Source organism: Sitodiplosis mosellana, unplaced genomic scaffold, assembly GCF_009176505.1.
Source record: "Sitodiplosis mosellana isolate CC-2019 unplaced genomic scaffold, AAFC_SMos_1.0 Smas_scaffold_6181, whole genome shotgun sequence".
NCBI lineage: Eukaryota > Metazoa > Arthropoda > Insecta > Diptera > Cecidomyiidae > Sitodiplosis > Sitodiplosis mosellana.
In genome coordinates this window covers 1486562-1509942 of record NW_022601422.1, presented here as the reverse complement: position 1 = coordinate 1509942, position 23381 = coordinate 1486562, and the positions used below count along the sequence as shown (strand labels likewise).

The window sequence follows — 23381 nt, the reverse complement described above, 5'->3', positions numbered from 1 at the left end:
TCTCTCTCTCTCTCTCTCTCTCTCTCTCTCTCTCTCTCTCTCTCTCTATCTCTAGAAAATTTCGTCGTTCTTTGTGTGGTATTTCTTCATTGAAGCAATTGAATCAAAATCAAAGGCGTTCCTGCTTTTTTTCCTAAGCCAAAAAGCAGCTGAGTAACATCGTTTAGTTTGTAGATTGCAGTTACAATAAAATATGTACCGTAAATACCGTGTAAAACTTTATATCTGCTTGTGATAAAACCAATTTAATTTTAGAATGCCAGGGAGTGAGAGAGATAGTGTATGGGTGAGTGTGTGGTGTGTGCGTGTGACGGTGCACCAAACCTGTCATATGGTGCATATAGTAAGCAAACAGCGAGCAAGTAAAAGTGAGTATGGCTTCGAAATCGTTCGAGAAATAACACAGAAGAGGAGAAAGAAGGAAAAAACACTTTTCGCTGTTTATTAGAATGTTTTCGTGTTTATATTCAATCCACACCATACATTATATACAAAATATTTTTGAAGTTTGGTTGGCAATTCTCTAGAATACAGAAAGAAACTGTATGTACATGGTCATGCGAATAGAGTTGTTTAGAGTGTTTTGGGCTGACGACAATGACGACGACGACGACGACGACACATCCATGGGCCAGAGAGAACGCATTCACATATTTTCGAAAAACCGTTTTCAGCTTCGACTTCAAAAGAAGGATATACGTATGGAAAACGCAAAGTGGCAAAAACAAAACCATCACATGCGCACTTGCTTATATACCACACGATTTCACCGAAGAGTTTTTGCATGGTATGTGTGTCGCCGATGGTGTGTCAGTGTTCTTGGTTACTGTGGGCTTTTATATTTGAAAATAGATTATTTACATAAACATCCTTTCTCCATACAACAACTTCGCCTATGTAGGAAAATATCTTCTTCTTTGTTTTTTTTTTCATGAAAATTCAGTCATGGTCCGAAAATTGGTGCTGCCGAAGAAGGAAATCATGAAATGTTGAATTGTTTTGCTTTATTATTATTTTTTCTTCTTCGGTTTTATAGTGTGATAACCTTTTTTTTTACCTTCGCTCGACACTCAGCTGTTCTCTCATTTCAGCCTTTTATCCTATCCTTTGATTGCAGCATTTGCATTCTTATGAAATAATTCGGACTTTGAATGTGACAAGACACACGTATGATAAACGATGAGTTTCGATACGAGTAGGATAAAGATAGTAAAGCCGATAAGAGGGAAAGAAAGAAGCCCAACAAATGACTACTTTGTGAGTGAATGATTCTTATGCTTGATTTACGGCTCACTGCATTCGAAAAATTAGATGAAAATATACACTGAATTAATAACGTCAACGTTTATAGGCCTCTACATAAGAAAAGAGAGACACATCCGTTTATTGCCTTATATCTCTCTGTTTCCATGCTTCCATACACATATTGCTCGTCGTTTTCCATTATAAAGTATATACAATTTTTGAACGATAGCATTAGCAGCAGCTGAGAGAGAGCGAGAGAAAGAGAGCACACACACACACGGCAATGGCAACGGCCGATTCGTGTGTGTGTGTGTGTGTGCGTGCAAATGGCACTGAGTACTCAAAAACAGCGAGAGCAATAGAGTGTATTTGCATTATAAGCAGAATTTTTTTTAAATAACAGCATTTCATCATGAAAATTTAAAACACACACAACCCGCTTCGCCACAATAGTTATTAATAAATTTTTAACCATGGATTTTGATTGTTCAAATGACACATTTCAATACGTATACATAGTATAAAGCGAATTCATGCAATCTCTTCTTCTTTTTGCACCAGATAATTGTGATGTGCCAATGACTATTTTTATTTAATCTCTTCTGTTTCCAAGTTTCTGTTGTTGTTGAGATATACCTCAATTTACGTCGCTTGGAATGTGTGTTTCACTTTCGCTTCATTGCATACGTGAGGCGAGAGAGAAGAAATGAAGAAAATGGTATTGAACAAGAAGAAACAAAAAAGATTGTGTGAGCCTGAATGTAGTGGATACGTAACCGTGCGAATTTAATTATCTGAACCTCAAATGAGCTGCACGACCAAAATGAATATAACCCAGAAATGAAATGAAATGAATGTTGTGGTTGTTTTTAATTTTTTTTTTTTTTTTTTGCTTCTGTTTTCAGTCATTCAACAATGTCGGTCGTTGTTTCCGTTTCGATTATGTGTGTAAAGCTCAATTTATTTAATTGCGCAGAAAACCAAAATTAAATATCCATAGTTTGACAAAGTTATTGCTGCTATTGCTGCTGCTCGCTCTTGTTGCGAGTAAATGAATTAATCAATAGCGGCGATTTCGGCAATGTAATCTGTGTAGCATTTTTCGCTGTTGCCGTGAATCGATTTGAAAATCTGATTGTTTCGTTCTTTGACTGAATGATAATCAATGCAATCGAAAATAACAATTGGTCAGTTGCCCGATGCTATTCCAGCAGAAAAAATCTTCTGATTCACTCATTGGTATAATGAAAGGTAGGAAGATGTAGGCAGAGGCAAGCAGGCTACCAAATGTTGAATATGTCCCGAAATATAATTCCCGTTGTTGCTACTACTGGACTAATAGCTATTCAGAGGAATGAGAGAGTGCACGGTCCACATATACACACACTGGTCATCACCACAAAACACGCACAATTGTTGCAGTTTTCAATGCATTGTTCATATTCGAATGCACGGAACAACTATTACCCATAAATATTAGCAGCCGATTCACTCTTCCACACTCTCTCTCTTTCTCTCTCTCGTTCTTGGTTTGTCTCTGGTTTGGTACTGCTCATATTAGTTCTCGGCCGCTTTCCAATATTGAACTTAATATTCTCCGGGCTAGTATAGAGACAACGGCATAAGAATGGGCATTTATATTGTTGTCATCGGTACGAATTCACAGTGTATACTATCACGCGCTCTCCCTTTCTCTCCGCAAACCCAAACTCACGTACAAAAATGGGATAGAGAATTTCGCGCGCGCGAGACATCGAACAACCGAATAAAACGCAACCAAATGACCGAACGAATGAGCTAAACAGAGATGTATAGACTGAGAATGATAGGGAGAGAGTGAAAGAGTAATGCCGTTATACGTACACACAAAGGCGAACACACACACACACACACACACACATCGTGTGATAGAATGGGAAAATTGAAAGAATGAGGGAAGGAGGCTCGATAATGTGGAGTATAAATTCTGAATTTTCGTTATTATGCGTGTGTTTGTGATATGCATCAATAACATGCCATGGCACTAGGTATTTAGCAATTTATGTATGGCTTTAGCCTTTTGTTGTTTCACTTCACCGTCTCTACAATTCATTCTCTTCTGGCATATTGGCTCTCTTTTAATCGTATGGTTTCGACGAAAATTGTAGCGAGAGTATATATAGGTGTGTGTAACACTGTGTGTATATGTGTGTGCATGTGAGAGGAGAGAGAGAGAGAGAGAGAGAGAGAGAGGGAATCTTTAATGCAAAAGTCATTAAAACACATTTTGAAAATCTATCAAAAATTCACTTCCAATTTCAATGTTAGACAAAATTCATTTCGGAATAATTTTAAAGCGCAATTTCTCGGCAATGTATTTAGACTAGATATTTGCGTGTTATAAATACCATGTCTTTTGTTTTCGCTACCTCCATATTATGACAGCACTAAGCATATAGCGCGCTCTTTGCATTTTGTAGCGCATGCAATGAAGAAGACACTGATAGTGAACAACGATTATATATAACTATATATATATAGGTATATACATATGTATACATACAGTGAAGCATCGCGACGTGGATTTGTGCTTGTATGGATGATTCGGGCCGATGGCATCTGTATTAGTAAAGAAAGTGTAAAGACCTTTGGAACATGTGTTTTTTTTTTCTTTCCAAAAGAAAAAAAAATTGATGCGTGCCTTTTTTCGGTAATTTTTCCCCCAATCTTTCTTCTTTTTTAGCACTACATGAAATGTAGAGCTCTTAATCTGCTTTTTTTTTCTTAATACTTTTTGAGTGATGAAACAAATTATGGTGAATTTGAATTTTATGCTCATATTTTTTATTTAACTTAAAACAGGTGCACTAACGACAAATAAGTGCATAATATCTCAAAGCGCCAATCAAATTTTTATTATCAAATGTTTTTTAAAAATTATACATTAATTTTTCGTATAATATTTTCTGAGTCTTGATTAGAATTAAAGTGATTTTAGATTCTATGCTCATATTATTTATTTAATTTAAACCAAAGGCAGTATATTTCAAAAAAAGAAATAAAACCAAGATCTTGTGATTCATTTTGCAAATAAATAGATTACTTCAAAATTACTTTGATGAAATACATTTCATGTAGTGCGCCAAAAAATAGTTTGTTGTGAAACAACAAAATAGATCAAGTAACTAAAAACTCTGCGGTCTTGTTTTCTTTTGTTATCAAAATGGACGCCAACTTTTTTTTCGTTTTCAATACCGTTATTTTATTTATTCCATCATATATGTCAAAGATGTATTGGTGTTCCATTTTTGCTTTTCATTCAGACTAGCATGCCAGATTTAGATGCAAATACAAATCCATGCCATTGATTAAAGAAAGTCGGTGGTGCTTGTAATCGTAATTTTCTAGACAAATAACTGATCCAGTATCCGTTGTAGGTTGAACTATTTCTGTTCAGTTACTCTGGTGTTAAAACCATGGCCATAATTCAGATTGTGCCGTATAGAAATGATTCGAAATAGGTTTTATTCTCTCCCGTTCTGTGTCAACACAATACGACATATTGTGATACAAAATGGTGAACACGATGAATATATATATATATATACACGTTATATCGACATACGCATTGTCAGTAGTACTGACTCAGCACTCTAACTCTTTATCTTTACTGTTGTCATCACCGCCACCGTCACCGCATCCCGGCCTAATATTCTGTTTCTATACCAATTCTAATATCCATTTGAAAATTGGTGTTTAAATTCGAAAATTAAATTGTCTTTGGTATTTGCATGCAAGGTGATCTCGATTCGATTCAGTGTATGACTTAGTCATTCAAGTCAATAACATGATGTGTGAGGTTGAATCGAAGTAATTCTCTTTCAGTGCTTCATTGCTTGTTTTCTTTGTGAGGAATGTAACCTGAAATCGAGTCAACACACAAAAGTTGACAGAGAAAGAGAGTGAGACAGAGAGAAAATGTGTTCCAATCCCAATTCCGTACTCCATTTTCAAATCACGTCAATGGTAAAATGACGTAAAACAACCCATAAAAATGATTTGTATCGGAATTGAATGAGTCAAAACACTACATGGCGATTCATTGTATTTTTCGATGAAATAAGATTCGTAACTGAAACTAGAATTAATATCGATTACAAGAAACGAACAGAACGTAGAACACGACAAACACAACAACAACATAGTTTTTTTTTTCACTGCGAGTTTAAACACCTTTCGGAAATGCGGCTCATTTATTTTAACGCATACACACACACACAAAACATAAAGAGTAGTGATTGGAACACATTTTGGCCGAAAAGACAAAGTTGTTTGCGTTATTTAAAAAATGTTATCTTACGGGAAACATGTTTCTCAGTCTCACACACATACACACACACACACTTAGTGAATCCAACCCAAGTGCAGGCAATTATGTGATTGGATGATTATTTTTGTTCGTTTCTATTCGCCATATATTATAATTTATGATCGATTTTGATGACAAAAACTGTTGAAAACATCAGTTAATATGTCATAAGCACAAAATTGGATTGATGCGAAGAACAAATGAACCGTTGCGACAAACAAATTCCCTCAGAATGTTTTAGTTTCAAAGTGCAACATGAAATTTTTTTTTATATAGAGTTTACAACAACAACTCCATATGAAAAAAAAAACTTTATGTTGCACTTTAAAACTAAAATATTCTGAGGGAATTTGTTTGTCGCAATGGTTCAAATATCATTATCATATATTATAAAATGATTTTCCTTTGGTTTTAGCAATGCTTCACTGCAATGGAATACCGATAGAGCAAACGCATGGAATTTTAGATGAATTTTTATCAGATTTATTAGAAGGAACATAACAATGCGAGGCGCTAAAGGGAGAGAGAGAGAGAGAGAGAGAGAGAGAGAGAGAGAGAGAGAGAGAGAAGGAGAGAGACAGAAAATTCTATTTTAAAGATGTTCTCGTTGTCGCCGCAAACACAGTAAATACTGTTCGAAACAGTGCGGCCTTCGAAACGACAACAGCGGCGAAAGTTCCATTTAATCGAAGAGAGCAAAAAAAATGGATGACAGATAAATTCTTATAGTGTATGCTGTGTGTTTGTGTTTGTATGAGAGAAGGAGAGAGAGAGAGGGAGAGTGCAAGGAAAGAATATGCCAATGAAAAATAATAAAGCAGAGAACCAGAAGAATACAATCATTTACTGACATTGATATAGACCAATATATACAGTCAGATTTATAGTGAACAGAGCGCGCATACAAACCGCGTGCGCACACGCTCGCGCTCGCTCACATGCCTATCCACTTGCTTCAATCCGATCTTTTTTGTTCGCTACTTCTCTTGCCTGCTCTTTCCGCTTCGTTCCTTATTCGTTTAGTGTTTTTTTTTCTTTTTTAAATAATAATAATATTGAATACATTCGGTGATACGAATGAACGATGAAAAAAAAAACGTCGATTTGGTTTAATGTCGAGTCTTTGTTTGATATTGATATTAGACAAGTTTCGAGACTCATTCGCTCTCTCTGTCTCTCTCGCGCGCACTCAAAAATGCTATCTTTTATGTATTTCAATTTAATAATCGCGATTATCAGTTATGCACTTGTCTTTAAAATGTCAATATTCTCGAAACGTGATTGCATGATTTGGCTAGAATACAATGGCGAAGAGAAGAAAACAAATAACAACAATGAATCATGGCCACACTTCAAATTAACATTTCGTATTAGATTGGCTTTTGTCATCGATTCAATATTCAAGTCTTAATAAGCAATCGAAATTTCAACGTAAACGGCTTTCGTGTGTTTAGTCTTCTCTCTCTCTCTCTCTCTCTCTCTGTGTGTGTGTGTGTGTTTTTTTTCTGTTTGCTCTGCGACTAATCAAATGGCATAGTAATAGTTTTCAAACGAGAACAGGTTCAAATAAAACTGTGTTGCCAGTCAAATGTCATTCGCATTCATTTGTTTTTTTGGTTTCATTTCGAATAATTAACGACAAACTGAAAAATTTTGTGCTATAAGTATATTTTCCGAGATGCCGTGTTCTCATTGCAGATGCTATTTTAGTGTATGAGCTTTTGCAATTTTCAGTGCAATGGTCTAACGAGTGAATAGCTTAATTATCGCTGACGGATCTACGTAAATGAAATCACGTCCCGTTTTGAATAACCCTCAAACAAAGCTAAATGTTCCTGTTTTCGTTTAATTTAGACTTTTTTTTTTCAAATTGTTTTTATTTGTTTGGCTCATTTGGTTCTCCCATGTTTTGCTAATAATTTCGCAAAAATCGACACATAAATAATGGCGTCAATGCAAATCGATTTGTTTTGTGCATTGATTTGAAAATACAAATATTATTTTTATTTGAACACAAAAATAGCCAAATACTGTCAATCCGTGATTTGTTGAGAGGAGTTTCCATTATCGAATACGTATTCGGTAAGCAAAAAAAAAAGTTCTTTTTTGATTTCTGCACCGCAATTTCAGTATGAGAGAAATAAAAACTACTTATCGTTTAAATCGACAGTTTTCACATTTTATTGAAGTTTATTTAGTTTTCTTTGTGTATCGTGTGAGAGCGCGATAACTGCATGAGAAAGTAGTTTGTACATTTCATGTGTACTCGCATTCGAGCCTGTGAGCCGAGAGAGCCGTTTGCGATGCGAACAAAACTAGATAGAAACAACGAAGGCAATGACGACGACAACAACAACGATGAGGTAGTATAAGTGTGTGTGTGTGTGTGTGTGTGAGTGAGTGTGCAATATTGCTTCTACTGACACCAAACCATTTTCTATATCTAGTTGGCACTGCTTGTATCATCATCTCTCACTTTATACGCATGTACTCTCGTGTTCATTTGAATAGAAAACATTGTTGCCTGCGTCTCTTTCGTCTGGCTCTCTCTCTCTCTCTCACTCGCTCTGTGTCGCTCTCAGCGTTTCCCTCGATACTCATAAGTTCATGACATTACTTTTCCGTAAACTCTGATCGACCGGACAAATCGATATAGAGCCCAAAAAAGGCAGCAACAACGAAATGCGTATGTATGAAACAGCTAAAATGTTTCGAATGTACCTCGCAACACATTCGAAATTTAAACTCAGGTGAATTTTTCGTTTTGCAGAGGTAGTAGCATTGTTTTTCGCTTCTTTCAGGCGAATTTCTACGAATATTGCACAAAATCACGCATCAATTGCTTTTTGACTATCTGCTCGCTATCGTTTATACTTTAGGAAATTAAACTTTCAATTTGGTTGCCGCGCGAGTATTCCGCTCCGTTGATTTGTTGTTGCTGCTTTTGATTCGGCCACATTTTTGCTAATTGAATCATTCATTTCTTATCAATTCATTCCAAATTTATTGAGCACACTCCAAAATGACAAACATGCTCCAGTGCTCAGAAAAGAAGTATTATCTTAGAATACGACGAAAGAAATATGTGGTCAATTTCTAATAAATAGAACTAGGATTCAGAAGAAATTCAATATTGTTTGCCGATAATGAAACTTCTTTTTTTCTCTCTTCTTCTTTCTTTTAAATCATCATTTTATACACGTGTTTTTCGTTCTTTCTATTGAAATTTTTTTTTCGGCTCGTCCATCAGTTTTATTTTCGGAAAAGAATGTATCGAATATTGATTTTTTCCATCAATTCCAGTTGAAATCTAAGTAGCCGATTCGAAACCAAACAATGACGGCAAAATCAATTATGGTAGCATAACCAAATCTCAGTGCCAGTTGTCATGAGGTCTCAAGTGAATTTGAAATACACACATTTGTTTGCCATTACAACCGAAGAATATGTTTGTGTCGTCGTGTTCGGGAAGTGAAAATATTAAACTTAAAATTCGAAATTAAAGATAGAAAAAAAAAAGATTGTGATTTGGGTATATATATTGCCTAAAAAAGGGGAAATTTTCGTATGTATGTAACACGTATTGTATACACAAAACACACATGCACATACACAACAAAAACAACAAACACACGTACGCAGTAGATATGACATTTTTGTAACAAAAATGCACTCACTTCAGAATTTCGAAGTGCGTATATTACTATATTGCTTTTTGCTGTTTATGCGGTATGGTTCGAGTGAATGTATTGCTGATGCTGCTGTTATTATTTTACGCACACACCGTGCAACATGAATGAAATGAGCGAAATTTATTTACACCTAATTGTGAATACATCTGTTTTACACACACACACACACACCAAATGATCATTTCGTTGAGTTTTCACATTACAAGAGCTCTTTCTTTGTATATATATGTCCGACTACAGAATGGCTACAATAAACGCACTTTTGAGCTTATCTAAATTAAATCATCCGATTTGATTCATTATTCATATCGTTGAATCCTTCACGAAAAATTTCCACTTTGTGTAGTGGAAAAAAATAAAACTTAAAAATGACGATCAATCAATTGATATAGAACGAGAGCCTCGTTCAGTCATTACCTAATTCATAATGGAGACATGGTGTATTCAGTAGCCGAAACAATGTATACAAACAAACACACCGAATATTTGCGATGCATGCATTTCATTTGTGAGTGCTACAGATAGTCGCACGTATTACACAATGCGAATAAACGGACGAAGAATTCTTTTTCATTTTAGCTCTTCTTTATGATTCGCTAAACCACAAATTCACCGAGTTTAGTATATTTTTTGTTTTCGAAACGCTATACTATCGTGGTCAACCAGTTTGGACGATTGCTCAGTCAATCTTACGAACTGGTTAATAATGCCACGAACTCCGTGCAGTTTGTGTGCTGGCTGGGCACTTCGGTGCTAAATATCTACCGCTTGTTCATGCCGTGTCATGACAAGTTTATGGTAGGTAACACGCGAAATTTTTCATGTGTTATCTTCTAACTTGAGTCTCCGATATTAATCTGTCGGTAATAGTGCTCAGATTTTTAAAGCATTTTTATTAGAGCTCGGGTTGTTCGTTGTCTCTTTTATTCATAATGCTCTGGCTTGTTCGCCAATTATCCATGTGTCAACGTCAGTGCGAACGCAATAGAGAATCTCTACTGGTGATGAAGAGAGAGAGAGAGAGAGAGAGAGAGAGAGAGAAATAACGAAACGCAGGTAGGTACACAGAGAGATAATAGAAGCGGGAACGAAATTGCGAAAGCGAGAGCAAAAACCAAGAGACAATGATAGAGATAGAGCTAGAATAAGAGCAAAAGCTAGAGCAATATAGGAGTGATAATAGAAAAAAACATGAAGAGTGGGAACAAGATAGAAAGAGCCATAACTCATGACAGAATGGTTTGCATTGAAACAACGAGCTCATTGGGATTGATGCAATCTACATCAAAATTAAATCAAATATTTGGCTAGAAGTTTCTATTTGTATATGAGTATGTATGTTTCCCATTCGTTGCGCGTATCTTATGTGTCGTTGCCGTATGCGCGCTCTCTTCCGTCATGCACAAAGTTTGCGTATACAATTATTTAGACTTCATAGTCTTTTTTTTTCTATACAATGTAACGCAAAATCATGCAATTTATTTCCATATTATATTCAGCAATTCGGTTGATTTAGGGTCAGTGAATATTCATTGAAAATAAAGTGGATTCGTTTGAGGCACAAGCATCTGTTTTTGTGTGTCTCTTGTTCAACGAATATGAATATAATTTCTTACAACAAAAAATAAACAAACAAATGGAGAAAAAAAAAATGTTGATGAAAATGAACAAAAACACTCACCTTAACTTCCATGCTGTCAAACGTATAATGCCAATGCACCAATTGAATTACTGTTCATTGCATTTGTGTGGCGTATATGGATGTGTTCCGTCTTCGTTCTTCGCGTTTTTTCTTTTTTCTATGACTCGAGCGCGCGCCTTGTGTATTTCTTTTCAACTTTTTTGCGCAGCTCAATTTAACTATATTCTACTTTTTTTTATATATATATATATTATATTATTCTTTTCTTCTTTTTTCTCTTCTCTCGGGTGTCGAGAGGTGTACGTTGCGAAATCTGTGTATCACTATTGTCGCGTGGAATCACTAAAATATCCCCTTATTTATTTTTCAAAACTTTTTTTTTGCGTGTGTTTGTCGTCGACGAAATGCACTTCGTTATCAGTAGAAAAAAAAATGTGAAAAAAATAGTAATTTACTTTAGAATTTTCAAACACTTTTCTATTTTATTTCATAACACGCTATCAAGAATATTCTATGTGTTTTATGAAACCCTATATCGGTTGTTGCTGTATCAGTTACCATCCAAAATGAAATTAATCTGAAAAAAGAAAGCAAAAAAAAAAACATATCAAGATAGGCCGGTTTGGGAGAAGAAATCAAATCTCTCAATCTGTGAGTGAAGCGAGAGAAGAAAAAATCAATGTCAAAAAAAGCAATCGACAAATTGCTTCCTATTGAGAGTCGTCATTGACAAGAATGAGAATGAACGAAACAAAGCAAAGAACGGAAAAAAAATCGACTTTTCTGATTCCCTTTGATAGTCAACAAAAAGATGAAAAAGAAGAAAAAAATAAAAAAATAATTTGTTTTCACCCAACTTAGAACGTACACATGTACTATAGATTGGGTTAAATAGTATTTATTTGCGTGTATACATAAATATCTATATAGAAACTAAGTAACTATTTTTCAATTTAATATATGTAACTGCATTCGTAACGAAGCAGTGACAACCGAAACATGCAAAATTCTCCTTATAGTTTCCGTTTGATTTTCTACATGCACTCATACACGCAGCACTGAGCTGACGACGTGAATAGGAGTAGGTGAACGAGAGAGAGAAAGAGAGAGAGAGAGAGAGAGAGAGGGGGGGGGGGGAGAGAGCGAGATGAAATGTGTATCTGCTTTACGAAAATGTTTAAGTATCTGCATTTCCATCGATGTAGTATATAGTCGGCACAGCGGCCGCCGTACATTTTCACTCACTCAACCTTACACTGACTGATGCTTAAATATAGGCTTATACTCATATAGTGTCGCACGAAACGGCAAAAGCAAAATCAAAGTGATACACGAATATATGCGGTGTACGAATAGTACACCATTCATTGTGTATGTATCCATCGAAAATACATGGTACGAACGCGATCTCCGGCTCTCTTTCGTTCACTCGTTGCTGTTGTTTTTTTTATTACTTTTTTTTTAAAATCATTTTCGTGTGTTTTGATGTATGGAGCAAGTGGATTGACGAAGCAAAACAAACGCGTATGCATTGAGCGGAATATAAACAAACAGCTGGATCATGAACCGAGAGAAAGGTAAGATAGACACAAGAGAGAGAGAGAGAGAGAGAGAGATAGAGAGAGAGAGAGAGGAAAAGAGCGCACACACGAGAAAATGAGTAAGACAACGAGAATGGGCTAGACTGTGAGAGCGAGCGTGATGCATGAGCTCAGTCATTTCGTACAGCGAGAGTACCAGCGAGAGAGGGAGCAAGAGAGGCAGCGATAGAGAGAATATAGGCACGTACAAAAAAATCAAGATTTTCAGAATTCAAATTGGTTTTGTTGTTGTCGTTGTTTGTTCGTTCGTTCATTCGTTCCAATCGAAACTCGAATGATTTAGCTCACAACCGTTTGTATGCATAGCGAGAGATAAAGTGATGCGCACATGACGTATTAATACGGAATTTTCGACTAAGAATTACATTTTTTGTTGTAAAAACTCTCTTTCTCTCTGTGTGACTATTTGTTTTTTTTTTTCGTTTTTCATTTTCGCACAAAACAGTGATAAGAATAGCATTTTAGACCAATTTATCTTATTCATTTGTTGAAATAACAAATAAAAATGCGCGTACACTGTACGGGATTATAATCGATTGAATATGCTTCTGGTTCAAATCTAAATGCACTTTTATTTTCATGTTCTATTACTTTTTGCTGAATATTAACCAGGAGAGAAAAAAATGCGGTAATTTTACATCTCGAATCAGATGTTTACGTCGAAACGTAAATGTGCTCAAGGTTTTCGGTGGGATAGCAAGAAGTCGTAAAAATTTTTTTTCTGCGACATCCAACGCGCCAACTACAACATAACCGACGCTACAACTAAAATATTAAGCCATTATGAATTCCATTGTTCTTGTCGTTTTTCTGTTTTTGTTGTTATTTTTTCGTCATCGTCATCGTCATCGTCGTCGTCGTAAAGCCATAGAAAACAAACGCCATTTATGCAGGAGGGGGAGACCCTTTTGCGCCAGATGCTCTGCCATTGAACGAAACCAACCACAATAAAAATCGAACGAACGAACGAACGAACTTTGAATGAAATGAATAAATGCGACACTATGAAAATCGCTTCGATTCTATTGATACCGACCAAAAAAATCCTTTATGACGATGGGCGAATTAACGATTCATGTGTGGAATGAATACATATACGAATTGCAGTGCGCTTTGTGTAGCGCAACCACACACATCATTTGCACGTTTTCAATTCTTTTAATCGTTCCTTTTTCACCATATAAAACGCATTTAGAGCTGTTTCTTATCTCCCTCCTGCTGTTGCTGCTGCCGATGCTGATATTTCGGCATGAAATTACTTTTGAAATAGGTATGTTCTGAAATAGGCTCGTACACGTACTCATCGATTTACCGAGAGGAAAAATTGACGGTTTCAATTCTGTTCCCATGACAAGCAAAGTGAATTCTTTTCTGCTTGTCATCGCACTCACGTATTTTTCTCTCTCTCTCTCTCTCTCTCTCTTTTCATTTTACATCTTCAAAATGGCCAAATTTCAAAACAAAACACAGAAAAAAAATGTAATAGAATCCACTGATAACAGAAGGTACTTTCGAAAAAAAAAAACATCGAAAACAACATACAAGAATCCTAGATTTCACATTTGATCTACATTCAATCGAACCGTTAAAATTTGTAAGATTTTTTTTATTCGTTTGTTCATTCGTTCGAGCGGAGATCAATCTCATTGAAATAAATAACTTCATCCTCATTTTTTTGTGTTCGTTTCGTTTCGTGTTTTTTTTTGTTGATTCTCGGTACTAAGAAAAGTTTTTTCTGAAAAATCTAAGTCTCTCTGAATGCAAACGAGTGAGTCAAAAATCTGAGCAGCATACAGTTGAGTGAGAGCGATGCAAACAAGACCAAGCCGCTTTTTTTCCTCTCAGTTCAGCTGAATGCTGTAAAAGTTGTACGATTGTGAATACAACTTATTCTAGATATAATACGCGAGACAGAGAGAGAGAGAGAGTGTGTGTGTTTGTCAGCACCTAGCCCCCAAAACAAAGTGAGAGTAAGAAATCGTTTTTCTTTCTTCGGTACGAAATTGATGTCGAGTTTTGTTTTCATATTTTGTTTCTTAACCGATTTTGTTTTTTTTCTTCGTTATTGTTGTGTTCTGTTTTGGTTTCGTTCTCGTTATCTGTTTCACAGTCATCGATGTGTTTCATTTTCAATTTTCAGCAGCGTAAAAAAAACAAAACTGATGACCATCGCAAATGAATAGCATCGGATGAATCAGAGAGAATCGAATTTGTTTGAGTGCATCCGAAAAACGACGATAATCATTCTCTCAGCGACATTTTCGATGTGATTGCGGATTATGTGTCGATCATATTGCATGTGTGTGTGTGTGTGCGTGCGTGTTTATCATCTTCAAGCACTTTCACACTGTGTATTCGCCTAGGAAAATTAGTATTCATTCTTTTTGCGCAAAATAACAACGAAAAAAAAAAACTTTCATATCGTTTTGTGCTATGCCGTTCGCATTTATTTATATGTATATTCGGCATTGCATAAAGAGCTTGCGCTCTATTGTAAGTGAATGTCAGCCAGTTAGTTAGCTAGCTAGCGAAACCTGTGTTTGTGTTTTCATACAGAGCCAGTATTTAATTATTTATCACTGGTTTGTTCGATTCGTTCGTTCATTCGCTGTTACTTTGAATAACATTGTGACCGAACAGATAGATATTCTCTTGCACATGTATGTATTGTCAACACGATCCAACTCACAATCAACCACACAAATTTTCAAATACAACACACCGTATAATCATATTGGATGTGTGCTGCTTCGATCGAGTAATTGAACAAGCAGCGTGCATATCATTTTTATTTTCATCGTCGTCGTTGTCGTTGTCGTTGCTGTTGTTGCTGTTGTTGTTGTTGTCTTTTTTTTGTATTACTTTCGTTGTTTTCGGTTTTAGTTAATTCGATGCGTTCACAACAGAATAAAGAACTATGCAAGCAATTGTTCCGATGTCTTTTCCTGTTTCGATATTTCTATCTCGTTCATGCATTTTACGCCATTTGTCTCTTCTTTTGTTGTTTTGTGTATGCGTTCTTTTACAGAATTTTTACTACAATTATTATTATGTAGCGATTTGAGTGTAGTTTATTTGATGAGAGGGACAAACTTTTCTAGACCAACGAAAAATAAATAAACAAAATTATGACAAGAAAAAAACATTCAAATTCTGAATTCAGTCAAACTGAATCTTCAAGACGAAAACATTCCAAGTGGATAATATTTAGTATCACACTCTTTTGAATACTTGTTAACGACTATATTACTTTTCCAAAACAAAAAAATGTGAACCACAATCGCACCATTATTCTCTCTCACTCTCTTGCGATCTCTTTTTCCCGCATAAAATAAATCACACACAAACGCGTTACCGTTAGGGATTCTTTCATCGCTTTGCACGTATTTCAAATTGCTTGCTATTGGCAAAGTCTCAACGAAATTTGCGATCCTACGGTTTATCATTCGAAAATGAGAGATTTTTTCTCTACTTGTTGGCAAAATTGCTTGTTTTGTTTCTTTATGCAGAACGAAAGAAAAAAAAAAATATAAAAACAAATTAAGTTTTCAGTTGAAGCTATTATGGAGCCTAATCTTCATTGCATGTATTAATGCACGTACACATATGGATATGGAAGATATGCAAGTTACCTAAAAGCACAGTATGAACAATGTTTACTGAACACATACACGCACACACACACAGGGAGAGTATAGAGAGAGAAATTGAACGAGCGATGAAAAGAAGAAGAAGAAGAAGTAGAAAAAAAATCAACAGCAACAACAACAACGTAACATACAAAATAACGTAAAAACAAATACGAACCAACACCAATGGCAACGGCAACAAAAGACCACAAAACTCATAAATAAAGGCAATAAATGCGATGGGTCTGCTTATATTCCCGATATGGTAAAATAAAGTGAAAAAAAAAACAGAAATGACTAAATAGTGTTGTACAACAGGGGCCCAAAGACGAGACATGGACAAAAATAGATCACGATAACTAATAAATGAATGGGATAATAAGAGATCTCTCTCTGTATGTTTTCAATACGTACTTTGACACTGAATCAATTACGCTCTCAATGTGTGCGATTAGAATATTTCCGCTGCGTTTGTTTGTTTGTTTTTTTTTTTTTGTTTCGGCTGATTCAAATTGTTGCTTATACTTCTTTCTGGTTAATATCTTTGACCTGAGATATATTTGAATACGTTTGATTTGTGGCTCGTTTGTTGTATCGGGTTTTGATTTAATTCCACTCACAACTCCAATTTGATATACAAAAACATAGCACTATCGAAATCCTTCACGAAATGAGAAATGAAGCAAAACACACACACACTCATAACACCAAAAACAAAATATTGGCAACGTTCTTGTTTTTTTTTTTTTGCACTGATAGTCTGTTTCACTCACTCCACTCAATCCGTACGAACCATGTCCAGTGCTTGTAGCACATTTAACGTAATTATGTACTCAGATTAGTGTTTTCTTCTTCTCTCTTTTTTTAATTTTTACAATATATTTTTTTTCTTGTATGTTTACGTGCATAAGCATCCACTTTGACCATTCACTTTCTGTTTTGAATTTTTATTTTTATTTTTATTTTGATTCTATTAGAAATTTGTTTCCTTTTTTGTGTCAAACTGTTAACTATGTGCTTCATTAGGTAATTAATAATGTAGAAAAACAAAAACGATAAAAAAAATTCATTTCACTTCATGGCAGTGCTGCCGCCGCTGCCGCTGCTGATGGCTTTTGTGCTTGCTACTACGGTTTTTTTTTATGTATATGTGTGAGAATGTGTGTATTTATATTGCACACGGTCGACAAAAGTTCAATATTTCTTAATTCTCTGACGGTATATATATATATATTCTCTTTTACTCTCTGTCTCCCTCTTGGTTTCTCTCCGTATTTTGAAAATTCGTCTTATACATTCCGTCTACTATGACGGATCTACATGTACTGAGTCGCAAACGTTACCAACATGCCTCTAAAAATGTTTACTCCAAACCAACCGAAGCAATGTATATTTTCGCTTCAACGGAGCAGCAGCTTCTCTCTGCTGCTGCTGCTGTTGCTGCTATTCGTACGGCAATATAGCCGCTTTACAATACATCGCGCGCTCTGTGTGTACTCTTTGCGATTAGGGTGACCATTCGCCCATATTATCTTGATATGACATAAGCACAGAACGCCAGCCATCGATAAACAAACATTGTACTAAGTCAATTACGGAATTGTACTTAGTCATTTATCGGCTCTGGATCTTCAATCTTTGGTTTCTTAACTCATACTTATGAACTTTGAAATTTGGTGAGTTGTATTTGTTCGAATTTCTGTTCAAAAAAAATATGTGATATTCATCTCTTCAAACTATCACATACCAAATTCTTTTCAAAGTAATATTTTTCATTTGGATTGTTAATGAAAAAGAAATGGTTCAAAATTTGGACGAAAATTTAAAGAAAGTAAAAAAAAAATGCAAGTTCGATACACTCTACTCTCGGTCGTATACATAACCACCGCCACCGAAAGTATATCGCATCGCATAGTATATTCTATGTGTATTGTATATATATATACATATATACATTGCTATATATTCGTCATACACACGATGTGAGTAGCAGCGGGTTAGAGAGCGTTAGAGTGAATGCATACAGATAGACCGTGCCGAATCTTCTAATATCCATGAACCGAACTGAAATCGACAACAGAATAAACGCAATATTTTCGAAGGTTTGTCACTTTGTTTTTTGTTGTTGTTGTTGTTTTTTTCAGCGCAAAAATGTTGCACAAAACAATATATCGGCCAAAAATCGGCTTTTCGGTGAAAGTAAATTTTTTTCTCATTTGAAATTGAATGTTCTTTTCATACGTTTACAAAATATGTGCTTGTGCGTATCTGTTCTTTTTATTTTGTCTTTATTTTTCTTTCGCTTGGTCCATTAGAACATAATTGAAGCGATATTTCGTGGCCGTATTGAACGGGACGAATGAACGAGCGAGCGAGCAAGCAAAACATATTAAACTGCACATCTGTAGAAAAGCGTAGCGCATTGTATGCGGAATCTTCTATGTGTCTACTACATGATGTACAGGCTCTGTGTCGGTTTGACAAATAGCATCGCCAATTATTTTCTTTTCGATCATCCACTACCTTTTCACAATTCTCTTGCCCTCGTACTGATTCAAGAGCATTCTTCAAATTTGTCAATTATAACATTATCATTTAATGCAAAATTCAATTGGATTTCAAACGAAATAAAAACCGAGCAAAATAAGCCCATAAATCCCTTCATAAAATCATAGTTTCATCAAATTGTAGTGAAACTAATTTAAATATTAATTGAATGTGTTTCAACACGTTTATCGGTTATCGAAAGAGTTGAGTGTTATTACAGTGTGCGCGCATGTCATGCAACCAAGCAATAATAAATTCTTTCTTTCTCTATTTATTTTATGTCGTTAGCTCCAACAACAACCGTGGAGAAGAAGAAAAAATGGGCCAAAGTTTTTAATTTATATTTGCGAAGAAGATATGCGCGCGACAATAAATCGGCATAGGCCTTCTTGTAACATTACGTCTGATAAAGTAATAGCACTATGGTGGAAAATCTGGTGAAATAATTAGACTCCTAACAACTTGTCATTGACAAGGTAGAGAGGGGATTTTTTGCGCAAAGTTGTTGTGTTGTACGTGCTGCTGCTTTAGCCGTTGTTGTTTTTGCTTTATTTTTGTCAACGTTTTGCTTGGCATTGTTACTGCAAAATGTTTCGCGCAAACCGAGCGCGCGATTTGCATGAAGAGAATCTGCAGCCACAAGCCAGAGATATGTCGAAATCGAACTTGTGCACAGAGAGCAAGATAGAGAGACAGGAGGACAGAAAAAGAACGTTGAGAGATGTATATCCTGCCTGATACATCTGTGATATCGATAAAAAGTAGATTGCATGCACATGCAGAGATACATTGAATGGGCACAATGTAAAAAAAAAAAAAGGGACAGAGGCAAAAATATAGTACACACATCAAGAGAAGGAGAAGAAGAAAAAGAAATAAAGAAGCAGCAGCATGAAAAAAACAAACCGAACCAAGCGCGTACGACGAACACCGTATTCAATCTCTTATATTGTATGAACATCGAATCACTCTCGAAAGTTCAAACACATTCTTATTTTGTCGCTCCTCCATATAAATAGTATAATACGTGTGTCGTCACTTCGCCCATTCGTTTCCCTCTTTTTACGCTGAGCACTGTTCGCGCTGTAGAATGTACAATGCCGATCTGATGTGTATTATGGCATACGTGATACGTGCTGCTGCCGCCACCACCGCTGTTTTGTTTTGTTGAATGCTTCAGAATTAAAACAGCATATTATCTACTAATATTTCGAAACACAACATAAAACATTTGATGAATATGGAATACTGAACTGCGCAAATGATCTCTATTTGAATTTAATCAAGGTACACTGAAAGCGATTCGTTGTCAAGTGCGATGCAAAATCACAATACAAATTCGTAAAAATATTTTCGTAGAATGTATGAATGCATCGTAAAATTCACAAATGTATCGTAAAACTGCGGCACACTTAAACAACGATAATTGCGTATGGATGGTATTTGTTTTTTAGTGCAATTTTGTCTCAATCAACGCGAATCAACATTCGTTTACTCAAAGCATACGAAGACACTACGTTGATTTTATTCTATAGCATTCAAATATAGCGAACGTATAAGAAGAAACTTCGGTTTGCATCGGTTCGGTTCGGTTTATGTATGTTCAATCATATGTTTGTTTGGTTTATTATCTATCGTTCTATTTTTTTTTGTCGATTATTCCATTCGTGTTTGCTGCTTTCATTTCGTTTCGGCAGTGGCTAAGCGGTTTTCATTGCTCTTACTGTTCTATGTTGTTTATGATATTTTGCATTCATTTCATTGCATTTGCACAATTGAGACACTTTCATTCGTCTTTTCGGTATAGGCCTTGCACTTGCTCTCTCTATGTCATTCGGAATAGCTTAGCAACAACATCAACATCATTCATTGTGATGAATTTTTTGACCGCATCTAACACAAGTAGTACCACATCGGTTGTGGTGCTATCCTCCAATTAGATTTGCTTCGAATGTCACCTGATCTACTTTGTAAGTGGCTCTATTGTGTATACAGAAGTCTCGATCATTCTCACCATCATCGCTTGCTCGCTCAACAAAAGAGCAGTCTCCTTCATTTTTGACATCCAAATGAGCAACGAATTGCATTGTAATCAAAATGACTTTCATCTTGTTGGCACTTATTGTGGTGCAATAATGTTTGTATAGCAACCGAAAAATAGAAACAATTACGAGACTTCAACTTATATAATTTTATGCACTTGTTCATCGTGTGCACGCTTCGATTGGCCAGTCAATCTGTCTAATTGGTGTGTTTAGGTTTTTATTTTGGATTATTGATTAAATATTTTTGCTGATTCACTTGTCGCTATTTGAAGCAGAAAAGTTTTGCAGTCACTAGTGTATGTGTGTGTGTGTGTGTGTGTGTGGTTTTCTAAGCAAACATACAGCCCACGTCATGCCTGCACATGGTAATCAATTAAGATATGCCAAAAAAAAAATCGACCAATTGCTTCACTTGTCTTCTGAATGCGTCAATCTTCTTGATAAAGACAAACAGGCACTAATTTCGTATCACTCGTCCTCGCTCACTCTATTTCATTCAACCATAAAAAGCACTAAAACACTATGCGTCCATTCTGTAATGCGCCATCATATAAGTTGTAACTAAATATTTTTTTGGGGCGCAGCCAAAGCAAATCAATAGCAAATAGACGATTTGTCTAACAGAAAATTGCCTTCATTTGCATATTTTATAAATGAACGTGGAATTGTGTAAAACGACTCAACATTCAAATCGTATCGATTATTTTCAAACAACACTGGTACCAATTTATTTTTAGAATGTGAAACAGAGAGTGTGAAGAATATTGAAGGTGCAAGTCCATGCACTGTATCTATTCTTTGGAGAATCATAAGTGGTATCTGCAGCAATCGGCCAAAAATTTTCGTCAATCAAAATATTATTAATATCGTTATTTACATATGTTATTTTTTTTCGAAAAGTTTCATATAAAAACATGTCAGATTTTGTCAGACGCATTTTTCTTGGAGAATTTAACGTGTGACAATATTTGACAAGTTTTTTGTATGAAAATTTAATAGTCAACTTTTCAGAAAAAGTTTCATGCAAAAAATTTGTGAAAATATTAACAATATAAGTAATATCTTAATATCAAAATATCATTAATACCGATATATTATGATATTTGGATGATATTAACATATCGCATTTTTTGCAACTGTAAAATGGATAATTCATGTGGGTAATATAATAAAACAAGGATAATATTGCGAAATCGATGATGATACACTCGAAACTATAAGATATTTGTACTACTTATCTGTTGAACGCTTACCAAGAATTGTAATTGCTGAGATTCTTTTTTGTGGGCCGTCAAGAGCTCGACAGTTCAAAGGTTGATTTCTGTATATGTAATCGTTTAATTCGCACCCAAGGTTTCACCTTGAACAATTCAAATTCATGCACATTTATTGTTAATACTTGCAAAAATTTCAAGTGGTCTTGCTCAAAATAGATCGTCGTTTTTTTTTTATGCGAACGGAAACCATCTGATTTTGCGTACAATCAAGCAATTGCGTGGGGTGCTCGAGACCGATTTGCACACGCCAATTATGATATCTAAATTCCCGGAATAATTTCGACATATTCCGATTCCAAGACAACTCGATTACCACTCGATTCGAGTGAAATGCTTACACATCTTTGTTTTTATTTCTGTTTCATTTTTTTCATCTCCTATTCGCATAGTGCACACAGCGATCGATATGCACGGTGTATCCCGTTGTTTTTGCTTCTAGTGCTGTCGGAACCTATAAAAACCCATGAGCAATGTTGAATAAAACAGAATACGAATAATACTTTTGTTTATGTATATATCCTTTATTTGCATTGAATTTAATATGTCTATAGCAAAAATTCAAGCGTTTTTTTGTTCATGTTTTCCCATCTCTCAATCAAATTAAATAGTTTGTTTTTATTATGTTTCCGTTCAATTAGAAATCGTATGATTTTTTTTTTTTTTCAATCGATTTTCAATCAATCGATGTTCAAAAAATACTAAGAATTTGTTTCATTTTTTTCCTTGGTTTTTGTTTTAGTCCACTTCACACACAGGCAAAAAGATGCAACTCAATTTCTATGTTTCTTTTCTCCATCTTCTTCTTCTTCGGAATATCAATTGTCATTTTGAAATCGGGATAAATCCCGCTCTCTCTCTCTCCCGTTCCGATCGTCGAAACGGAAAGTGTTTTTTTTTCTTTAAATTCAAATAAAATTTAGTTTTGTCATCTTCGTTTAGCTTTTGCGTCACTCGTTTGTTTTTTTTTTCTCTCTTTTTTGGTTGACATTTTGTAGCACTTATTTTGTTAAATAATCATTACATTAGCTATTTTTTTCTTATCGAAAAAAAATCGTTTTTCTTTAAATATATGCATATTTTTAATTTTTATAATTTAATTAATTTTTTTTGATAGTGGTTTTTCATGTTGTGTGTGTCTAACATCATGTATTTACTGCGTTTTTCTTGGAAAACAAAGCAAATGGTCGCATCGTTCTAGTCCATTGTCTTACTGTTTGGTTAGTTTTTTTCTTTAGATCTAGTTCAAAATGTTGAATAACAAAAGTCTCGTCTCGAGAACAAAAAAAAAATTTGACGACGTCATCAGCCCCAGTCTCGGAACTGAATTTAGTAACAATGTCACAATTAGTTTGGTT

At 35.2% G+C, this 23381-nt stretch overlaps 2 protein-coding genes across 2 annotated transcripts in view; both read right to left on the bottom strand.

The window, feature by feature from the left end:
• LOC129576388 (uncharacterized) overlaps window positions 1-17582 on the bottom strand; it is a 29214-nt gene extending 11632 nt beyond the window's left edge. Inside the window, exons 1-2 of the mRNA XM_055461425.1 lie at window positions 16572-17582; window positions 10967-11504 (exon numbers count right to left, since the gene is read on the bottom strand). Of these exons, the coding sequence (XP_055317400.1) occupies window positions 10967-10978 (12 nt within the window). The 5' untranslated portion in view covers window positions 10979-11504; window positions 16572-17582. The remainder of the gene's footprint in view (window positions 1-10966; window positions 11505-16571) is intronic.
• Window positions 1-23381, bottom strand: part of LOC129576399 (N(4)-(Beta-N-acetylglucosaminyl)-L-asparaginase) — a 95529-nt gene that overhangs the window by 70305 nt on the left and 1843 nt on the right. The gene's annotated exons all lie outside the window — the stretch shown is intronic.